This window comes from Python bivittatus, unplaced genomic scaffold, assembly GCF_059951505.1.
Source record: "Python bivittatus isolate LINGU-HERP-01145 unplaced genomic scaffold, Pbiv_v1 ctg000330_np1212, whole genome shotgun sequence".
Classification (NCBI taxonomy): domain Eukaryota; kingdom Metazoa; phylum Chordata; class Lepidosauria; order Squamata; family Pythonidae; genus Python; species Python bivittatus.
The window spans coordinates 45,151,242-45,171,627 of NW_028277058.1; the positions used below are offsets into that span (position 1 = coordinate 45,151,242).

Here is a 20,386-nt window from a genome sequence, read left to right on the forward strand (position 1 = left end):
AAACCATTTTAAAAACCATGTTAAGTCATTACGGAGTCGCAACCCCACCCTTTTTATTGTAAAATATAGCATTATATCTACTCCCAAAAAATTGAGCAAATTTTAACAATGTGCACATGATATTAAATGAGAAATATTAAAAACTATCATAGGGGACTAAACAACTGAGGATTAAATCCAACAGATACAAATCCAATCCAAATTGTACTGTATATCTGAAATTTAATTGTTGTACGCCACCCAGAGTCACCTTGTGTGAGATGGGCAGCTATATAAATATGATAAATAAATAAATAAATAAAATTAAATAAAATTCAATCTCACTAAACTTGGTGGATGCTTACATTTGAATAAACACATACAGAATTGCAGTACTGTTAAGTACTGCCAAATTATTCTGGTTTCATGGAAAGAGTTAAGCATGTGCTGAACTCTTCTACTGAAATGAACCAGAGGTAAAAGGCTCTCACTTCTTCTAGACTACATTGCATCGAAATTTGAGTTTCGAATTGCCTTTGCATTTAATATTTCTTTTGCAACCCCATTCTATTTAGTGCTGTTACACTTAATTTTTCTCATTCCTAAAATGGCACTGTTCTATATCCACCCCCTTTAATTATATGTACTCCTGGTAATTCCTGTTTCAGATCCTCTCATCTCATATTTTCAGTATAGCCTGTCCTTCCTTCTCTTCCTATTGAGGACAGAAACCACAATCTAAGTCCTTTCCCTTGTTCCTAGCCTTTATGGTCTCCTTGGTAACAATAAGCCTAAATATGCGCAAGAAATTATTAGAAAGGGTGATAAGATTATCACTGGGCATGGTGTCACTGCCATGTATCAAAACCATTTCCCATTTAATAGTTCAACATAGTAACCCCAGTTACAACCCCTTACTCCTCAGGCAGCATGAGCTGCTCTCTGTTGTTCTGCTTAAGGTCATCCATGGTCAGGCTCTACTCCCTAAAAAATACTGTAATCCCATATGTTGGGGTTTGTAGCTTTTTTGGATCAGTGGGCCATATTGGGTCTGCAGAACTCTTCAGAGACTCACAAATTCTGCAGCAATAACATACATATTTATTATAATACATATCATAGCTGCAGGAATGGAGTATATTTAATTTTTAATTGCTGGCAGAGAGGCTTTATTTAATCTTATAATCTTCCAGCAACCTGGCAAGCTATTGGAAGTATGATGGTATTGAGGAAGAAAGCATGCAAAGAAACCTTCTTAACATCTTTTTTCTCAGTGTAACTAGAGCAGAGTGTGACAAGAGCTTAACACTCTGATCCTCTGAACATGAAGAGTAGGGTCACATACAGTCATTCTACACAACACCATAGCTGATAATAAGTAAACGAATAAATAAAAATGAAAAAAATTACATATACTCTACAGAATGGAAGTTGTATAACACCCATTTTCACAAAATTTTGCCAAACTACCACCAGTAATGTATTCCAGCCATTTACAGCTGTTCAGGTCTTACCACAGTCCTCTGTTTGTTGGGTAGGAAAACTCTAACAGTAGGCTTCTGAGGAGATTTAGGGTTACTCCGTGATAAATCTACAGGATTCTGATAAACAGAGAGAGATGAAGGTGCTACAGAAAGACTAGAAGATGATGATGATGTAACTGTTTCTGTTGAGGCAGAACTGGAGACAGAGAAATCAGTTCCATTTCCCATTGATTCCAACAATTGTTGCTCTCTCTGTTGCAATGCATCTAACTTGCTGGTGTATTCCTCATATGCCTATAAGAAAAAAAAAAGAATTGTTAAATAATGATCTAAACTGATTTGCAAATCTACTACTAAACCTATTATTAATCTTCCCCAACTTGGCATCTCCATATGTGCTGGAACACAATTCTCATTATCTCCAGCCATGAGACTTATTGGCCATTTTTGTTGAAGTGATGACAGTAAAGTTGCCTGGTATCTTGCACATCAGACTGAAGAAGACTGTACTATGCAATCCACACATGCGGCACAATAACATTTAAAACTTAATGGGAAATTCAGCCAATTACCCAGATATACATTTTCTCCAATGCAGAATTATATATTACTATATATGGCAACATAAAACTAATTCAAGGATGGAGGAAGATGCCTCAAGGACAAAAGAAGTTGTTCAGTCCTTCCCAATCTCCTAATTTTTCCTTGGATCTTTTACCTCTAGCCAAGTCCCCCCTCCCTCCCAAGCAGGCTTTGAGACTGAAAATAGGTCCATCTGGAGAAATATGTGTTGGTGAAGGAAACACTGGAAAGAATCAGCGATAAAGGAAGGATTAAGCTCCTCTCCTACATCTGAAAATTGCATTACTATTATACAGTACAGATATTTGCTGAGGATTAATTTATTTTACCCTTTATAATTCTATTCTGCCCCAAGTGATGTATATGCACTATAAAATTGGACTAAGACTAGAAGAGTTAATAAGAGTTAGAAGTCATTACTTCTAGTCACCTTTTGCCCCCTATTTAATGACTTCTCTGCCCAAAGTAGACATTGTATTGCTTCCTTCTTTGTTTTCTATAAAATCATTGGTAGAAGCTTCTCAGATATATACAACGGCCTGGATAAGAACAAGCCTCATAATCACATGCTCCTTCAACTGGAAATTGCAAATAGCATATTATGGTTTGGAAACTTCCAATCTGCTTGGAAAGCTAGGTGCATGGAGGGTAGGAGAGAATACATGAGCTCAAATGACTCATAATGGCAATAGTCCTATATAAATGTAATGTATCAAGTAGGGAAAATCTGGATTGTGACATTAATGTGCAATCTAGCAAATAATTACACATACTTGGAAAACTACTTTGCCTAGAACTTCAGTGCTAAATAAAGAAACAATGAGTCCCGGGGAAAATAGGTAATATGTATAGAATTCTAAACAGAATAAAGGCAAACGTTTAGAAACAATGAAGATGCAGCCTGCAGTATGGCTTAGCCCAGCAGTCCACCTGTTAGCACCTTCTCAACTTCTCTTAGCCACTACAGCTGCTGATATCCACATGATGAAAGGAAAGGAGAGGGGGTGGACTCTATGGCACCAGTGTGACACAAGAATTCCCCAATGTTACAACAGGTACACAAGGAACTAGCACCTCCCCTTCATCTTTCACTGACTCCCTCATCATCATATGCACACACCACCATCAAGTAAACCCCTCAATCTTGGCTTTTTCCTGCTCTCCTCGCTCAAATATTCTTGTCCATATCCAGAATAATATAGCCCCGTTTTGTTCCATACATAGACTAAATTATATGAAACATGCATGTTTGGCATGGATCACCCTAAACCAACTGTTTTATGCGCTGGACAGCATGTATAGAATGTTTTATATAGCCCTAATATAGTACATATGTATCTACGTACACACACACACACATTTATATATCATACTATTTTAAGCAACATTATAAAAAGTGCAGAAAAATAGTGAGAAAAGTAGTGAGCAAAATAATTAAACACAGATTTGAGAAAAGGAACTCTATAATTACATTTAGTTTCTACCAGCACCAGTTACTATACTTCTCCATACTTTTCCAACCTTGCATATTAGCCAAAGTATATATGCTGATTCATACATTACCGTTTTTCTTTCAAACTTTCACTTCTCACTTTTTGAAGATCTCATTAAATCCATCCAACCTCAAGTTTCTTGGACTTCCATTCTTCTCAACCCACGCATCCTTCTTTCATGTATTTATTTTGTAATTCAACCTTAATTCATTATCTCTGTATGTAAGACTACTTCAACATACTTATTTCATATTGGTTATTCATATTTAATATAAATTTATTCAACATCCATTCTTTCCTGCCCTATCTTTTTGTTCAACTGTTCAATTTCTTAATTCACCCATTTCCACTATATTCAACTTACTTTTATGTTTTTTGTACTATACTCTTCCATATTATAAAATGGGCAGAAGCATACTCTTACATACAACCATTTTCACTTCTTCTAGTAAAAAATCTTTCTCACTACCCACTACATATAACCCACTACCCTTCTAGAAGTATTTGCATATGAGAATTAATAAATCAACGTACTTATCTTTACTAAACATTCATCTACATGCTCTAATTTTTCACCATTTATGTATAACTCAATTTTCTCTTTCAAATACCATTACCTTGTTTTTTGATACATTTATTTTAAGGTCCATATTCCTTGTCACATCATACAACATTCAATATAAATCATTTGGGCTTTCAGCCAACACCTCAGCATTGTTTACATGTGAAAGCAGACACACAGTTATATTCCCAACCAACATACTTATAAAACGTCACTGCCAGCTTTATAAATCCTTGTCTTACTTTCTGCTCAGCACTGATGCATTCAACTAAGCATTCCATTTACTATTTATTAAGCATTCCATTTGCATGCTTTACTTCCATCCTAACTTCACTCCTAAATTTATTCCATATTTATGCAAAATGGTCCATATTTCAAGCCTATTTGTTTTATCATATACTTTTTCTAAGTCAGCTAGGTTTTGCAATAAACTTTTCTTCTTACATGCATGCAATGCTCAATGACCTACTTGCAGGCCAAACATTTACATCTTCTGCCTGACATAAATCTATACCATGTTTCCCAAACAGAGATCATTGTCACTTTTTCTACACATTCAATGAGATACTGCCGAACATCTTCCCTGGCATGCTTAAAAAATTAGCCTCTCTGTAGTTTTTGCATTCATTCCCCTTTTGTACAGGGGAAGAATAATAGTATTCTTCCAACTGTCAGGCAGAGAAACAGTTTTAACACAGACAGTAGACAAATAATTCACACATTTCATAAGCAGACACATCTATAGTTTGACATGTTTCCATGTAATCTATAGCCTTACCATTTTTTAACATAACGATTTCTGCATCAGTATTTTTCTTGGGCACTAGTATTAGTAGCATTCATTTTAATTCCACTCTTCAACATATCACTATTAATTCCCTCAAATCCAAAAGCTTCTTCTATGCCCTCCTTGCTAGAATGAAGAGACTGAAACGTGGGCTATGTCACCAACTGTCAGACACCAGGAGGGACTGTTATAAACAATTCAGAGATGTGTAGAGATTTTATGGCAATCTTTCCAAGTCAATGACAATTGATCCTTACTGCAAAGTCCATGAGTTATGCAGGAGACATGTGTGATATGAATAGGGGCAAGCTGCAATCCAATTCTGTTAGGAAAAAAGATAAATCTACCATTCATATATAATATGAGAATACAAAAGCAAAATCTCAAGGAGATATGCAATAAAAATTGCAATGCAGAATTGTATACTGCACAACAAAAAGCCTAGGTTTTTTTTCAGCTTTCTAACAAATTAATAAAATAAATGGTAAGTATTACCTGTGCAAACAAACAAATATTTGGGGATACATACTTGTGACTGAGTGCATTTCTTTTTCAGAAAATATTTTGAATTCAAATCAAACATACACCCCAGCTAAACAGATAAATGAATGATAATTTTCATCCCCTACTGTCTGAAAGATTGTGAGTAAGTTACCAACCCAAATATTCTCTTTTCCCAATTCACACAACTCATTTCCTTCCTTCCTTCCTTCCTTCCTTCCTTCCTTCCTTCCTTCCTTCCTGCCTGCCTGCCTGCCTGCCTGCCCGCCTTCCCTGCCCAACTCCTACATTATTCTGGGCAGCTTACAACCAACATATAAAAGAATACACCAACCAGAAGAGTGAAATACCCAAACCAAACTAGGTTCCACAATCACCCTATTCCCAAGACCTGGGGAGAATAACCAGATTTTCAATAATTTCTTCAACTACATTAGAGTGGGAGCCACATGAATCTCTGGGGTAAGATCATTCCAGAGTGCAGGAATTGCAACACAGCAGGCATGCTTCCTGGGTCCTGCAAAATGACATTCCTTAACTGATGGGACACAGAGCACGCACACCCTGCTCAACCTTACTTGACAGGCAAAGACAACTGGAGATAGACGGTCCCTTAGATAGCCAGATCCTATGCCATGAAGGGCTTTAAAGGTGATAAATCTGAATTCCACCCAGAAGCAAACTGGTAACCAGTGCAGCTCATGAAGCAGTGGGGTGCCCCCAACACTGCCCACACTGCCACATTCTGGACTAGCTGTAACTTTTGGATGATCTTCAAGAGCAGCCCCAAATAGAGCACATTACAGTAATCCAATTGTGAGGTGAATAGTGCAACTTGTGCACTAGCTGTACCTGTGCAAAAGCGCTCTTGGCCAGAGCTGCCACCTGATCTATGAGCAGGAACAGAGAGTTCAAGAGGACCTCCAGATTGCACACAACTCTTTAATGTGGAAGTGCATCCTGTATTGGTATGTGGGAATGACCTTGGGAGACAGGGCAATAAATGCAACCAAGGGAACAGTTAGATAAAGGGCAGCTTAGCCTGCAGCAGAAATGTGGGTGGGGCAAGAGCCTCAGAAGAGACCCTCCCTAGTTTTTCAGCTGCAAAGGGGACAGGGAGAGAGAAGTACTTTCAGACTTGGAAGATTCTGTTAATGTAACCTTACAAAAAAGTAGAATTAGCTCATCTGGTCGTGTTTCTGTCTGGGCTACCTCATAAGGCTGACACACCCACATTGAAAGTCAATAATGGAATGCATCTTGATTCGAGGACCCAAATAGACATAGCCACTCAGTCTTGTCAGGACTGAGCCCCATCCATTCTCTCCATCCAGATCTGCATTGCCTCAAGGAGGCTAGGGGTTCAACGGCAATGCTTGGCTGGAAAAGGATTGAGATATACAACTGGATATCATCCATATATTGGTGACACCTGGCCATAAAACTGGTGGATGACCTCACCCAGCAGTTTCAGGTAAATGTTGAACAGAAGATAAGAAAGCGTTAACCCCTGTGGCACTTACATGTGAGGGGCCATGGGCACAATCTCTCCCCATCAGTCAACACCAACTGAAACTGGCCACAGAAAAACAAGGAGAACCACTGTAAAATGGTGCATCTCACCCCCTATTCCTGAAGTCTTTCCAAAAGGATACCATGGTCAATGGTATCAAAAGCCAGTGAGAGATCAAGGAGCACAAGGATGGATGCACCCTCCCCCCAGGTCATCAACAAGCATAACCAATGCTGTCTCCGTACTAAATTCCAGCCTGAAATCTGACTGATGTGGGTCCAAATAATCCACTTCCTCCAGGGTCTTCTGGACCTGAAGCCGAACCATCCTGTCTACCACCTTCCCTAAAAAGGGAAGCTTGGAAACTGGATAATTGTACAGGACTGTAGGGTCCAGATGTGTCTTCTTAAGGAGAGGGCTGTCAGCCCCATTAGGTAGACCAGACCAGAAAATTAGTAAACCAAAGACTAGAACTACACTTTATTGAGATAGGCTATAATAACAAAATCTTACAAGCATGATTGTTGCAAGCAGGAATCTCCCCACCTTCTTATACCTTAGTGCAGTGTTTCTTAAACTTTTTGGTCTCAGGAATCCTTTTCACTTTTAAAAATTATAGAGGACCCCAAAAGAGCTTTTGTTTGTATGAGTTACATTTATCGATATCTACCATATTACAAATTAAAATTGACGCATTTTAGAATATTTATTTATTGAATCATGTAAAAATAACAATATTAAACCCATTAGATATTAGCATAAATATTTTTCATGAAAAAAACCAATATTTTTTTAACAAATAAAAAATAATGAGAAGAGTGACATTTAAAATTTTCGCAAATATCTTCAATATCTGGCAAATAATTTTGATTTTGTGGACCTCTGAGAGGATCTTGGGAGACCCCCAGGGCTCCTTGGACCACACTTCAAGAACACTGTCCTAGTGAATCAGGGAGGCATTTGCTTGAGCTTCTTCTGAATAATATCTTGCCTCCCAGGACTTAAAGAATGTTTCAGCTCTCTTCACTTAGATAACAGTTGTTGCATATTTCTGTCAAGGACATCTCCCTTCCTCTCTACAAAGATGCACCACAGGCTCCTTCAAGGCTGAGGTGACCACCCTCTCCCTCTAAGGAACTGATATCACCACATGGACCCAACCACAGGTAACCTCCGGAGTGGCTTTAACCATCCAGAAGGGACCTGGATCTAACAAGCAGGTGGCTTAGCTGACAGACTGAAAACTCCTGTTCATTTCCTTGGGAGTCACAGAATAAAACTTGCTCCAGATAACCGCACAAGGCCTTGTCCCGGGCACCATCCAGTCGGAGTCCAACTCTGAGTGAATCCGAGCGACTTTATCTGCCAAATAGCAAGAATATTCCTCACAGTGGCCCCTCAAATGGTCCTGTGACCTGTTCCTCCTCAGCAGGACCTGGGTCTCCCTGAACTGGGCTGCCAGGCAGCTACCAGCAAATGCAATATGGGCAGAGAAAAAAGAATGTTTCGCTGCCCTTATCGCCACAGTGTAATCCCTAATATAAGTTCTTACTCATGCTCGTTCGGATTCACTCTTCATCTTCCGCCAACGGTGCTCCAGGCATCTCTTCTTTCTCCTTTGCAGAAAACTATGGCTTTTGCTGAAAGGCAATGTCCACATCAGCAATTTATCTTCAAAACCAGAACCCAAAATCAGAGTCTGAAATATGTCCTATCATGGTTTACCAATTCAGATGATAGCGTTAACACCAAGCGCTAAATATGCAGGAACCACATTTAATTGGAGGAAAGAATGCACATTTTAGATCTTTAAACCATGATTTGGAGGACTGTCAGAAGCACATCTAACATTAATGAAATGACCATCAGAAATTGCTCAGCATCCATCAAGGTTTTGAGGCAAATCACCTTAATAGGTCCACTACCCTCATAGAGGTCCAGGATGCTCACAATCTGCAGCCTGACCAGAAAGTGATCTGACTATGGCAAAAGACAAAAATTAACACCCCCCATATCCCAATCAAGTTTCATCTGCTCTGGAGCAAAAATTAGTTAGTCCGTATCCACCTTGTGAGCTGGAACTGAAATTACTAGGGCAAGTCCATGGTTCCCATGGAGCCATGAATTCTCAAGCCAATCCAAACTCCATCTCTAAGGTATGGAGGTTGAAGTCCCCCCAAAAGCTTCAGTGACCTCAGCATCAGCCCAGAAAGGAAGTCTAAAAGCTTCTGAACGGTAACTGCTAGGTAGCAGAGTGGTCAGAACATGTGCAGCAGCCCAAGCCCTGGCTTAACCTCATGTACAGACACTCACTTCCAGTTATTGCCAGAATTGTGCTCCTGGTCACTGCTAAGGTCTTCTGAATGATCACAGTAACATTTCTCCAGATCTTAGCATTGTGGCTGCTGCAGGACCTGAAACCCAGGAAGGCAAATCTATGACAGGGCACATCCCCATTGCTATGAAGCCAGATCTCAGTAATACACACAAGATCTGCAAACTTATCCAACGTTAGATCATGGATGGATGCCATCTTATTCTGCATTCCAGCAGCAGCCTGAAACCATGGTGGTCTCCTAGTTCTCTCAGCCATACTTTCTTCAGTACCTCACTGAATCAATATGGCCCTCCATTCCTGTGCCTCTTGCACTTGTATCTCCCTGAATTTGTATACGCATCATTTTAATTCTCAGACCACAGTATGTGGACCAACTTTGCTATTCTATTTAACCCACTAAACCCAACAATTCTCTGAGTTCCCACTCATATAACACACCTATTACCTTTCTTCAATTTCAACAACTGCAACTTCAATTTAATCATTTAAAAACCCTCCACACCTCTCACATGGAAATTCTTTCCCCTACTCTTGCAATTCAGGAATTAATTCTCACTCAGGGTATTAGATTGTACCCAGTTTGCTTTTGCTTCTGACCAGACCTCTAAGCCAACAAATTTAATGTTCTGCTTATGGACTCCAGGCACCACCTATAAATCAGCGTTGAGGAAACTTTGCAGGAGCCTCTTTCAGCTAGCACACCACCACTGTTCTCATATCCATCCCAAGCTACCCATGTCTGCCGTGTCATCCACCTTTGCCTTCCTACCCAGGTTCTGCCTCTGTCACTGGTTTTCAACAGGCTCTCCAAGTCATGGACCCCATTCTCCAGCCTGACCACCTTCACAATCCCTGTTGCAGCTATTCTGTTAAAAACAGCAGCTGCTGCATTATTTTGTTGTCCCCAACAGATGCTGCCCAAAGGCAACCACTATTTCTACATCTGTTCCCTTGTCACTCTTTGCTGCCATGCAAGAACAACTCCATGCCAACACCAAGTCACATCAATCACCAGCTCCTATTTTTCTCACCATGTTTAATCTTGTTCTTATTATCCTACCTGCCACCTATAAATTTTATTCCATTTAACTTTCTCGCTATTCTTCTTCCTTCTAACTCTACTCCATCCCACTCTTACTTCCTTCATCCTCTGTCCTATTTTTCTTTCCTCATCCATTCTACATTCTCACTTCAAACACCAAAATCCCCCGGTAGGACAGCTGGGTGCCATTTTACAAGAAGAATTAGCATGAGAATTGTCCCAAAGCCTGTAAATGCCCAGAATTCAGCACAGACAGTAGGAAAGAGATGGCCCCTGAGATAGTTGGCCTTGCAGTTTCAGACTAATCCAAACCTGATTAATATCCAAATCTTTTCTTATATCCTTTGGTGCCTGGAATTCTCTTGCTGAATCTTAGACTGTTGTTAGGCTTTGTCTCCGCTTCACTACTCATGCATACCCACTTGCTTTGACTTTAGGACTCTAGCTTACATTTTTAATTAAAAAACACTATATAAGTCTATAGGTACTTTGTAATCTTTTAACAGGCAGAAAAACTGTATAATAATAATAATAATAATAATAATAATTATTATTATTATTATTATTCAATACTTACCTCCAAATAGATCGAGGGTGGATTGTGTTCTCCTCCAAACTTGTCTAGCAGAGCTTCTATGTGTTCTTGTGTTAACTTAATCATCTGTTTGATATTCCACACCTAGAAAAAATAAGAAATATTTCAATGTACCAGGTAAAGTATAAAGTTTTAAACTTAATATCTCAAATATATACTGATGGCCAATTCACTTACGAACGTTGTTAGATATGATGGGGTACACATATGTATAGTCACTACATATGTAATGCAACCTAAAACAACTACTTAATAATTCATCTATCTTTCAAGCTTCAATTATATAGCACAATGAATCCAGCAAATATTTAGTGGCAGGGAGTGAGAGCCAATACACACTCATAAAAGCACATACTACAAATGTGTGGCACAGATGACCAAGAGTACAAGTAACCGCCCAGAGTTGGTCTGCAGTGAGATGGGTGGTGACAAATTTGAAATATAAATAACTAAATAAATTACTGGATTTGCCAATGCATTCCAGGGTTGTAGGCTGCAATGACAGTTAAAAAAAGAACCAAGAAGAAGGCTATGGCCAATGATTTCCTTCCTGTTGCCAAGAAAATTGTACATATATGTCCATGTAATCATTAGGACTAGAACTAGATTTGAGGGTCCAAAGTATGGATAAATCTATAACTATGTTGTAAAGAAGTTATGGTAAGAAGCAATGTAAACCCTCTTATCATATGTACTTCTATCCTTCTGTCAGCATTGATACGATTATTACTTTGGTATTGTACAGAAAGCTATTTATAGAATACATGTAAAAACAGTAACAATTAGCCAAAAGACAACACCTAAGAATTTAAGTATTTGCTTCTGCCAAAAAAAAAAAGTACACGGAATGTTCGCACAATCACCACAGAGACTTAACAATCTGTTAAAATTGTGGAGAACAGAGCTCTAGAACCTATTTATTTATTGGAATAACATCCTACCTTTCTGCTCTGGTGAAAACTAAAAATAAATAATTATTTAAAGAGAAAACAGTTTTAAAAATACAGATGAAAATTAATGAAAATATCATACTAAAGTCAATTATTTTAACTATTAAAAAACCTGGGGAAAGGTAAGAACCTTTCCAATTTTTCAAAATCTTGAGAGTGGTCTTCAAACATAACTCCTGACGGAATACCTTCTGTAATCTGAGTGCAATGCAGAAGGCAGCCCTCTCCTTATACCAGAAAGACTGGTCACTGACAAGCAGCACACATCTTTCTGTACAGGCATTATATGATCCCTCTACCTTGGACTGGTTAGCAACATAACTGTTGCCTAGTGCATACTCTATAACTTTTACATACTTTTCATGGCAGCCCCACAGTTCCTACAGCCATCATTTTGATTCTAGTGTCAGCTGAGAATTAAAGAGCACTTCCAGACTGAGAACTTGCTTTTTCAGGAGTACAACCCTTCCTTGATCTTCAAGTTCAATTTCTATTCGTCAACAGCACCTCCATATTATCCAGATTTAACTTAATCTTGTCCTCTCTTCTCCAACACATTATTGAGCTAAGGCAATGAAGGGGACAAATTGTTTCCCTGGAACTGAATGGGAAACACAATAAAGCTGATGTCATCAACATACTGATGACACTGCATATCAAACAAACAACTCCAACAGTTTCATGTAGATGTTGAAGAGCATGAGGGATAAGATGGAACTCTCTGAGAGACCATCACTCAATGTTCTAGGTGTCAATTAATAATCTACCAGTACCACTCTGTGGACATGGCCTAACAGGAAGGACCAGAATGGTATGGAACAGGCTGAAAGGTCCATGAGAACTAGCAGGTCTGCACTCTCTCCGTTTAGTAACTGGCATAAATCATTCACCAAGGCTACCAAAGCAGTCCCAGTGGTTTAAAAGTACAGATCATAATCTCTATATACCATAACCACTGCATCTCCTTGCATTCCAATCTAGCCCAAGATAGCCTGGAGGACAGACCTGGGAGAGAATAATTCCCTTCTTTTCTATCAGCCAGATCTTTGTGATATATGATAGGCCAATGCTTTTACTACAGTTTAAATTCTGAATAACAGATGTTTTACCAGCAACTGGCTTCAAATTAATAATATTTTCAGGCTGGAGGGGCCACATTATTATCACCTTGACTTCTTTTCTTAGATTGCATCTGAAAGGAAAGGAGGCTAACCACCAAAAATACTGTTTTAAGGAGATTAATATTTATTCTTTCTTGGAAATCTACGTACAGTGAATACTTTTTGTTCTTCCTTTCAAATCACAACTGAGGAGCTAGGACTCCATACTTCACATCACCACACAGTTATACTGAACTTAATGGTGAAAATGAAGGCTTACTGAAGTATAGCTACAAGCTAAAGCAAATGTGGGAGAACCTGTAGTTTTCTAGAACTTGCAAGAGTCCAACTCCTATCTTTCTCAACCAGCATGATTATCAGTCAGAAGCATAATGGATTTTAAGAATTGCACATTTAGAGTTGTTAATATATCCATAATATATGTAAAACAAAATTTTATGGGTTTTTTTTCCCAATAATAGTTTGAAAATGTAAACACTTACCTTTCACCTCAATAACTAGTATTGCTCACTTCTTTTGCAAGGATATGCCATGTGACAGCCTTACTATGGTAACTTAGTAAGTAGTTATTTCAACATCTACATTAAATAAAACATCAGTATCATTATAAGAAAATGTGAGTGTCTAGAAAATGGAGCAGCTGTTACGGGAAAAGAAAAAAAAAGTACTTGAACCATTAATTATGCAAGCATGGACTACAGAACATGTTCATTTTCATTCATATGTTTTTATTACTCTTTCCATATGCTAGGCAATTAGGGAAGCAAAGAAACCCTTAAAACAGTAACCTACATAAATGTGTGGCCAGCAATTTGATCAAAACTCCAATAGTTATTTTTCTTCACTGCAATTCATTCTGTTATGAATTGCACTGTATATAAGCATACATAAATATAATTTAGCTTGAATTTTGCTATAACTTCCATTTCAATTCATTTACATTGCAAGGCATTTAGAAAAAGCCAGAAATAATGCTTTCTATGAATGTAAAGGCACACATATAAGTTCACTAATGATTCATAATTTATTCCTGGAATAAATATTTGAGCATGTAGAGTTAGAGCAACTGGAAGCAGAAAATAAAGTATTAAAAATGGAAATTTGTTGCCTCCACTATAGTCATCAATTTACAATCAACTTCTATGGTGTCTTAAAGATTCAAGATTTTTGTAATACATAACAAGTCTGCTGCAAGAAACAAAAACAGTTTACCATTTAGGATCCTGTATGACAGGATGAATATTTTTTTAAAAATTCCTCCTCTGTAAGGAATTAGAAACTTATATTTGAAACCAAATTCACTATGAAATTTGCTATGAAATAATGTGCAGACCTAACTGCATAAAGAGCAAATAGTGACAATATGTACTGGGATAAGTATCTTATCATTTTCAAGGAAAAGAATCACTTAACTGCAACATACAGTATTAGTTTTTCTTCAATAAAACTTTCCAGTACCCATAACATTGCATTTTAAAAACCTGCTCTCATTGAGATTGAGGCAGACATCAGTATTTTATATTCATCACACTTATGTACTATGTTTAGTATCAAAAATTTATCAGACCAAGAATCATAGGTGAACAACCAGCATGCATATGTGAACGTAGCATTCTGCCACACAGCTGATTTAATATTTCTGTCCACTATTTTCTACATCAGGTGTACTTTCCATCGTCTTTGTAGAATGTGTGTGTGACCATGCCAAGTACTCTTGGTGATGAAATGTTAGATTACTTGCATTTTACTAAAGTAGGTAAAGAGTTAACTGGACACTTCCTAATAAGGAAATTGGGGCATAAAGCTAGGAGAAAAAGAGAAGGCTTGAAAAGAAGCAGCTGACATTTGTCAGAGGAGAGGAGAGGAGAGGATCAAGACATCAGTGGCCTTTGTGAAAAAGTAAACTAACTTTCTGTAAATAAGTTGTTTCTGTATCTCTAAACAGGAACAACTTCTATCCCATATTATTTGTTCAAACGTTATTATTAAAACTTTAATTGTTTATAAATAGTTATCAAATAAATGAGCAATACAATATAATGTGCCCCCCCGATACAACACTACCAGGAGGCAAAAAAAGAGAAGACAACATGGTATAAAAGAACAGAATTCCAACATTTGAGGATGGTGGCAATAAGATTTAAAGTTATATTTACCCCCAAAATAAACGTGGAAGAAATCATGACAAAATAAGCCCAGTCTCAACACAACTGGTACAAAAATACACGCTGGGCAAGGGGACTTTTAGCCACTGCTGCTACTCAGTCCTTGAGAAACACCTGCTTTTTTCAAGGTGAGTACAAGCCCTTCCCTAAACAAGTGTAATATTTTCATTGAATCAGTATGTTTTTTAGTATTTATGTATAGGGTTGTTTTATAGTTGGATTTTAATTGATTAATTAATTTTAATTATTTATATGGTATTTTTTTTAATGGCTTGGGTTGGTGGTTTTAATTGTGAGCTGCCCAGAGTCACCCGTTGGAGGAGATGGGCAGCATACAAATCTAATAAATAAATAAATTTCCATACAAGTTACCATTTATAAGAAAGGTATACAAGGCATGATCGCAAGATAGTACAACAGATTTTTTTTATTACATCCAAAGTCTGATAAAACAAGGCCAGTTAAATCAAGAGTTTACTGTATTATTAGTTGACTTACTTCTCCCCATCTAAAACACTCAGAGTAGACAATATGACGTTTTAGTAATAATCTGAAAGAGGTAAAGAACATTTATATTTATACACATTTGGTTCTAATTATTGTTCAGAATCTATATAATCATCCCATATCTGAAGCCTCTTAATTCCAAAAACTGATTTGAATCCTGGACAAAATTAAGTTTTTAGAGACTGAAACAAAGGAAGACTTGAATTGCTAAGTACTAGCCATTTACTTTTAATGGCATGAACTAGCTCTATCCATTATAGTTGCATAAACAGGTGCACTGTAACAGTAAATCAGTTTTCTCTCAATAGTTGCAGTAATTTGGGGGGAAAGGTACTGTTCCATCATGTGCTTGGCAGGTTTATTATGAAATAGCAACCTTATATTTGTTCCCTGAATAATCCTATACTACCTCTTTCAAGATGAGTTGGCAAGCTATGCAATTTTCAATTAACAACCCAGTTTAGACATTCTTCAGGTGGTGTCAACTGGAAGGAATTCATTCTAGGACATAGTTTATTGAAAGCTCTTGGCCCCTCAATAACTGCCTGGCTGCGCATAATCCATTTCCAGCTGTATTCTGTTTAATAAAGGCTCCAAAAAGGAGACCATCGTCAATACACAATTCACAACCTACCAAACTAAATGAAAGCCACCAATAGAAATGTCCTGGAAACTTGATAAGCCTCCTGGTTTTGCTGACAAATTGGGGCTACATAAATAAGTAGATTATCAAACACCAGGCAGACAACATTCCATCAGTGGTACATTCAGGCAGATTAATCCTTAGTTACACAGGCTAGTCGTAGAATACACATGCAAACATTCTTTAGGCTCCAATCAAGGTATCCTCTTCAAATCATGTATTTCATATTGCTCACTGTTAATCACTATATTGTTTAATCAAGCCAAAAAACAGACATATCACATAATCCTTAACTGAAAAAGCAAAATCAACTGGAATCACATGCAAGGAAATGCCTCTTCATTCACTATCCAAATAATCCACCCACAACTTCAAAACAAAAGATTAGCTGAACTTTCCTGAAAGGCAAAATAACAGGCAACTTACTGATACAGGGTCATATGGAAAATGTTTATGGATAATTATAAATTCTTTTACCAAAACAAGCCCTACACTAGTCAATAGATTTTATCTTTAAAAGCAAAGTTAATGGATAGTTTCCCTCAGCCAACCAACATGAGAAATCATATGCCTGTTGGCTTAATATTAAAAAACAAACACACTAGGCACATGGAGGTACAAGCCTTGCTTAAGGAAATCAGCATGGAGTCTGCAAGTCTAAATCTTGTCTCACCAGCTTCTAAAGTTTTTTGAGAATGCAGGTGATTCTGCACAGATGCAGACAATCCTGTCAACATTGTGCACTTGGAATTTCAGAAAGTCTTTGCCAAAGTTCCTCATCAAAGGCTGTTCAGTAAACTTGGCACTCATGACATAAGATGACTTGTTCTTTTATGGATTTCTAACTGGCTAAAACAAAGGCAAGGGACAGGAAGAAATAGGCAGTTTTTTCAAAGGAGGGAATTAAGAAGCGGAGTTTCTCAAGGATCTGTGCTGAGTTCAGTGCTTTTTAGTTTGTAAATGATCTTGACTGATGGGAAAGCAATGCGCTAGTTTATAGATGATATTAAATTATTCAGGATAGTTACAACCAAAATGATCATCAGGAGCTCCAGAAGGATCTCTTTAGACTAGGTAAATGGTCAAACAGCAAACATGATTCAATTTATAGAAGTGCAGAATGGTGCACATTGGGACACAAACCTCCAAATTCATGTTCTGGGGTACTGAACTGTATCTAAAAACTAGGAAAAAGATCTTGATGTCATACTGGATAGCTCAACAAAGATGTTGATCAATTTGCAGCAACTATGAAAGGGCAGATTCCATGCTAGGGTTCATCAGGAAAGGAACTGAAAACAAAACTACCAACATTGTAATGCATATATACAGAACGATGGAACAGTTTTGAAAAACAATATAACGAAGTGGAAAAAATGCAGAGAGCAACTGAAATGATCAAGTAACTCAAATATCTTCCTTACTAGAAAAATCTAGAACGTCTGGAGCTCTAGCGTAGAGAAAAGACAGCTGAGGGCAGACATGGTTGAATTGTATAAAATCATACGTGGCATGGAGAGAAAATTTTTCTCCCTCTTTTAAAAAACAATAAGCAGGGGTCCAATGAAATTGAAAGGACGATATTTTGAATAGAAAAAAAGTACTTCTCACAGTGCATAATTAACCTGTGTTTATAACCACTCATCTGAATGGCTTTAAAAGTAGATTGGATAAATTCAAGGAGGACAGGTCTACTAAGAGCTATCAGCCTTGAAGATTCAATGGGACCACTGGCCTGAGCGGCAGCATGGTTCCAAATACTAGTTGCAGAAGAGAGAGATGTCTGTCTGCTGTTTGTTAGTAACTCAGAAGAATCTAGTTAGCTTCTGTGAGAAACAAAATGCTGGATGAAGATTATCTTTAGCCTATTCCAGCAGAGTTATTACTATGTTATTAAATTTTCATTTAAAATATCAAATATAAAAAAAACCCTGCAATAATTCCTATGAAACTATACCACATCTAAAGAGAGACTGTACTGTTTTATTATACCCTTATCTTGAGGTTGCTGTTATTCTTAAGGAAATGAAGTTATAGGTATAGTAACTATGGAGAAATATTCATTCAAAAAACCTTCTATTTAAGCTTAATTTCTTGCCAATCATATTTTGCATATAATTCAAAAGCTACACTGGCTTTTTCCAGAGACCATCCAATTTGCAGCACAATACAAAAATAACTGATGCATATTTGAAAATGAAAATCCATGCTAAGCAGTTATGCAAAAAGTAAATTTTACCTAAAAATAATTCAGCAAATCACATTTACATGTATTTAAAAGTATTCCTCCTTTATTCCTGCCCCAGTACGTTATTTTAAAACTAGATAGTTAGTTCTACTTAGTTAATGAAAATATTCAGATGAATAAAACCTTTAACTTTTACTTTAAAACAGTGTTTCTCAACTTTGGCAACTTTAAGATGTAACTTTAACTTGTAGATGTAACTTCAACTCCCAGAATTCCCCAGCCAGCTTTAAAAGGACAGCATCCCAAAGGATCCCAGAGATTTTTTGCACTGAATCCAGTTTTGGGTGCTGAGAATAAACTGCTGAATCCTCTGCCAACAAGAAACTAAATGCAAGAGGCATGCCCCATTAGTGCAAAGGTGCTATTCAGAGAGCACATGCTTGTTTATGAATAATATTTTATGCGATCTACTAGTAACTTTTAATGCCTCTAACTCAGAAAGGCAGCAGTCCAACCTTCCTTTTAATGTCATAAATTGTTGAAGTACAGCCCCTCCCCCCACTTGTTTATTTGAGATAGACAGCTATACAAAACACAAACAGATATCTCTTCTTCTCTCCTTGCATTTTTTTGCCTGCTCAGGGCAATGAATTAGGGCCAAAAGAAATCACTTTGGCACTTGTGGGGAAAAGAGGTGGGGAATTGATAGGATAGTGCTATTGACAGTGTTGCTCCAGTTACATCTATCCTTGGCAGACAATTACTACTAAGAATCATGCAGAGGGAAGAAAAGAGGCTTGGAGAAGAGAAATCCAGAGAACTGTATACAGTATTCTACTGTATAAGAAACAATTCAGCAATATTTACTAGGCCTGGAGATTTTGATGGGAAGTCCCTGAATGAAACTTTATAGAGTTTCACTATTGCGTTTTCACAATCAGGTTTTCCAGGGTTACCAAGGCCCACTTAAGCTGTGCCTGTAGCAACAGTTCAATGGGACAGCACTAGTGCAGCCTTCCTCAACTTAGTGCCCTCGTTCAGAAAAACTGGACGACAGCTTCCACCATCGCTGTCATCCTGCAGACAGCTAATGGAAACTGCAGTGCAATAAAACGGGAAGGCACTAGGTCGGGGAAAGCTGTATTAGCAGGTGACTATTTCCACGCAGCGGCAAGTTTCCCTTGCGACGGAGGTTCTGCAAATCACGCCAGAAAGCCTTTTTTCCTCTGGCCAAACGGGCAGCTTGGATCTCGACCCCTTTCACCCTAAGCATCTCCGGGCGCCTTGTATTTTGCTTTTGGTCCCGTCGCCCTCGAGAGCCGGCCGGGGCTTCGGACAACATCCTTCCCCAGGCAGCCCCGACTCGCTACGCCTCCTACTGCCGCTCCCCGGCCTAAGCCCCTGCAGACACCCCACAACGCCGCGGCAGAGCAGCCGGGCTTCCACTCCCGGGACTCTCCAGCAGAGAGAAAACGGCGCTTTGCGATGCCAAGGCCGGCCTTGCCCTGCCTCACCCCCCGCGCACCTCACAGCACGGCAGCCCTCACCTCCTCCGGGATGGCAGAGTCGCCTCCGGCGCTGCCGCTGCCCCCGGCGTAGGAGGCCCCGGACGGAGGCGGCTCGGGTTCCATGTCCCCGTTGAAAAGCGATGCCCCCTCAGCGCTGCCGCTGCTGCTCAGCGCCGCCATCTTGGATCGAAGCGCTGAGGGAGAGGAGGAGGAGGAGGAGGGGGCCAGGAGGGGGGACGGGGAGGAGGAGGGAGAAGGGGAGGGCGAGCCGTGTCGCTCCTGACGACCTGGCCGCCCCCAAACGCGACCCGTAGCGGAAGAAAGGGTGGTGGGACGAAGGGGAGAAGGACAGGGCAGAAGAAGCTCTCCAAGCCACAGTCCTCCAGGCAGGGAGGCAGCGGCGCGACGTCACGCCCTGAGCGTGACGT

At 38.8% G+C, this 20,386-nt stretch overlaps 1 protein-coding gene across 3 annotated transcripts in view; it reads right to left on the reverse strand.

Annotated features, from left to right (window-relative positions):
• Positions 1-20,233, reverse strand: part of BRAF (B-Raf proto-oncogene, serine/threonine kinase) — a 76,549-nt gene extending 56,316 nt beyond the window's left edge. For 2 of the 3 annotated variants that reach the window (XM_025169183.2, XM_025169184.2), the window contains exons 1-3: positions 19,998-20,233; positions 10,859-10,960; positions 1,494-1,757 (exon numbers count right to left, since the gene is read on the reverse strand). In XM_025169183.2, the coding sequence (XP_025024951.1) occupies positions 1,494-1,757; positions 10,859-10,960; positions 19,998-20,138 (507 nt within the window). In that variant the 5' untranslated portion in view covers positions 20,139-20,233. Of the gene's footprint in view, positions 1-1,493; positions 1,758-10,858; positions 10,961-19,975 lie in introns of all 3 variants that reach the window. The other variant, XM_088141141.1, reaches the window with a different exon arrangement.
• Between the last annotated feature and the right edge of the window lie 153 nt (positions 20,234-20,386).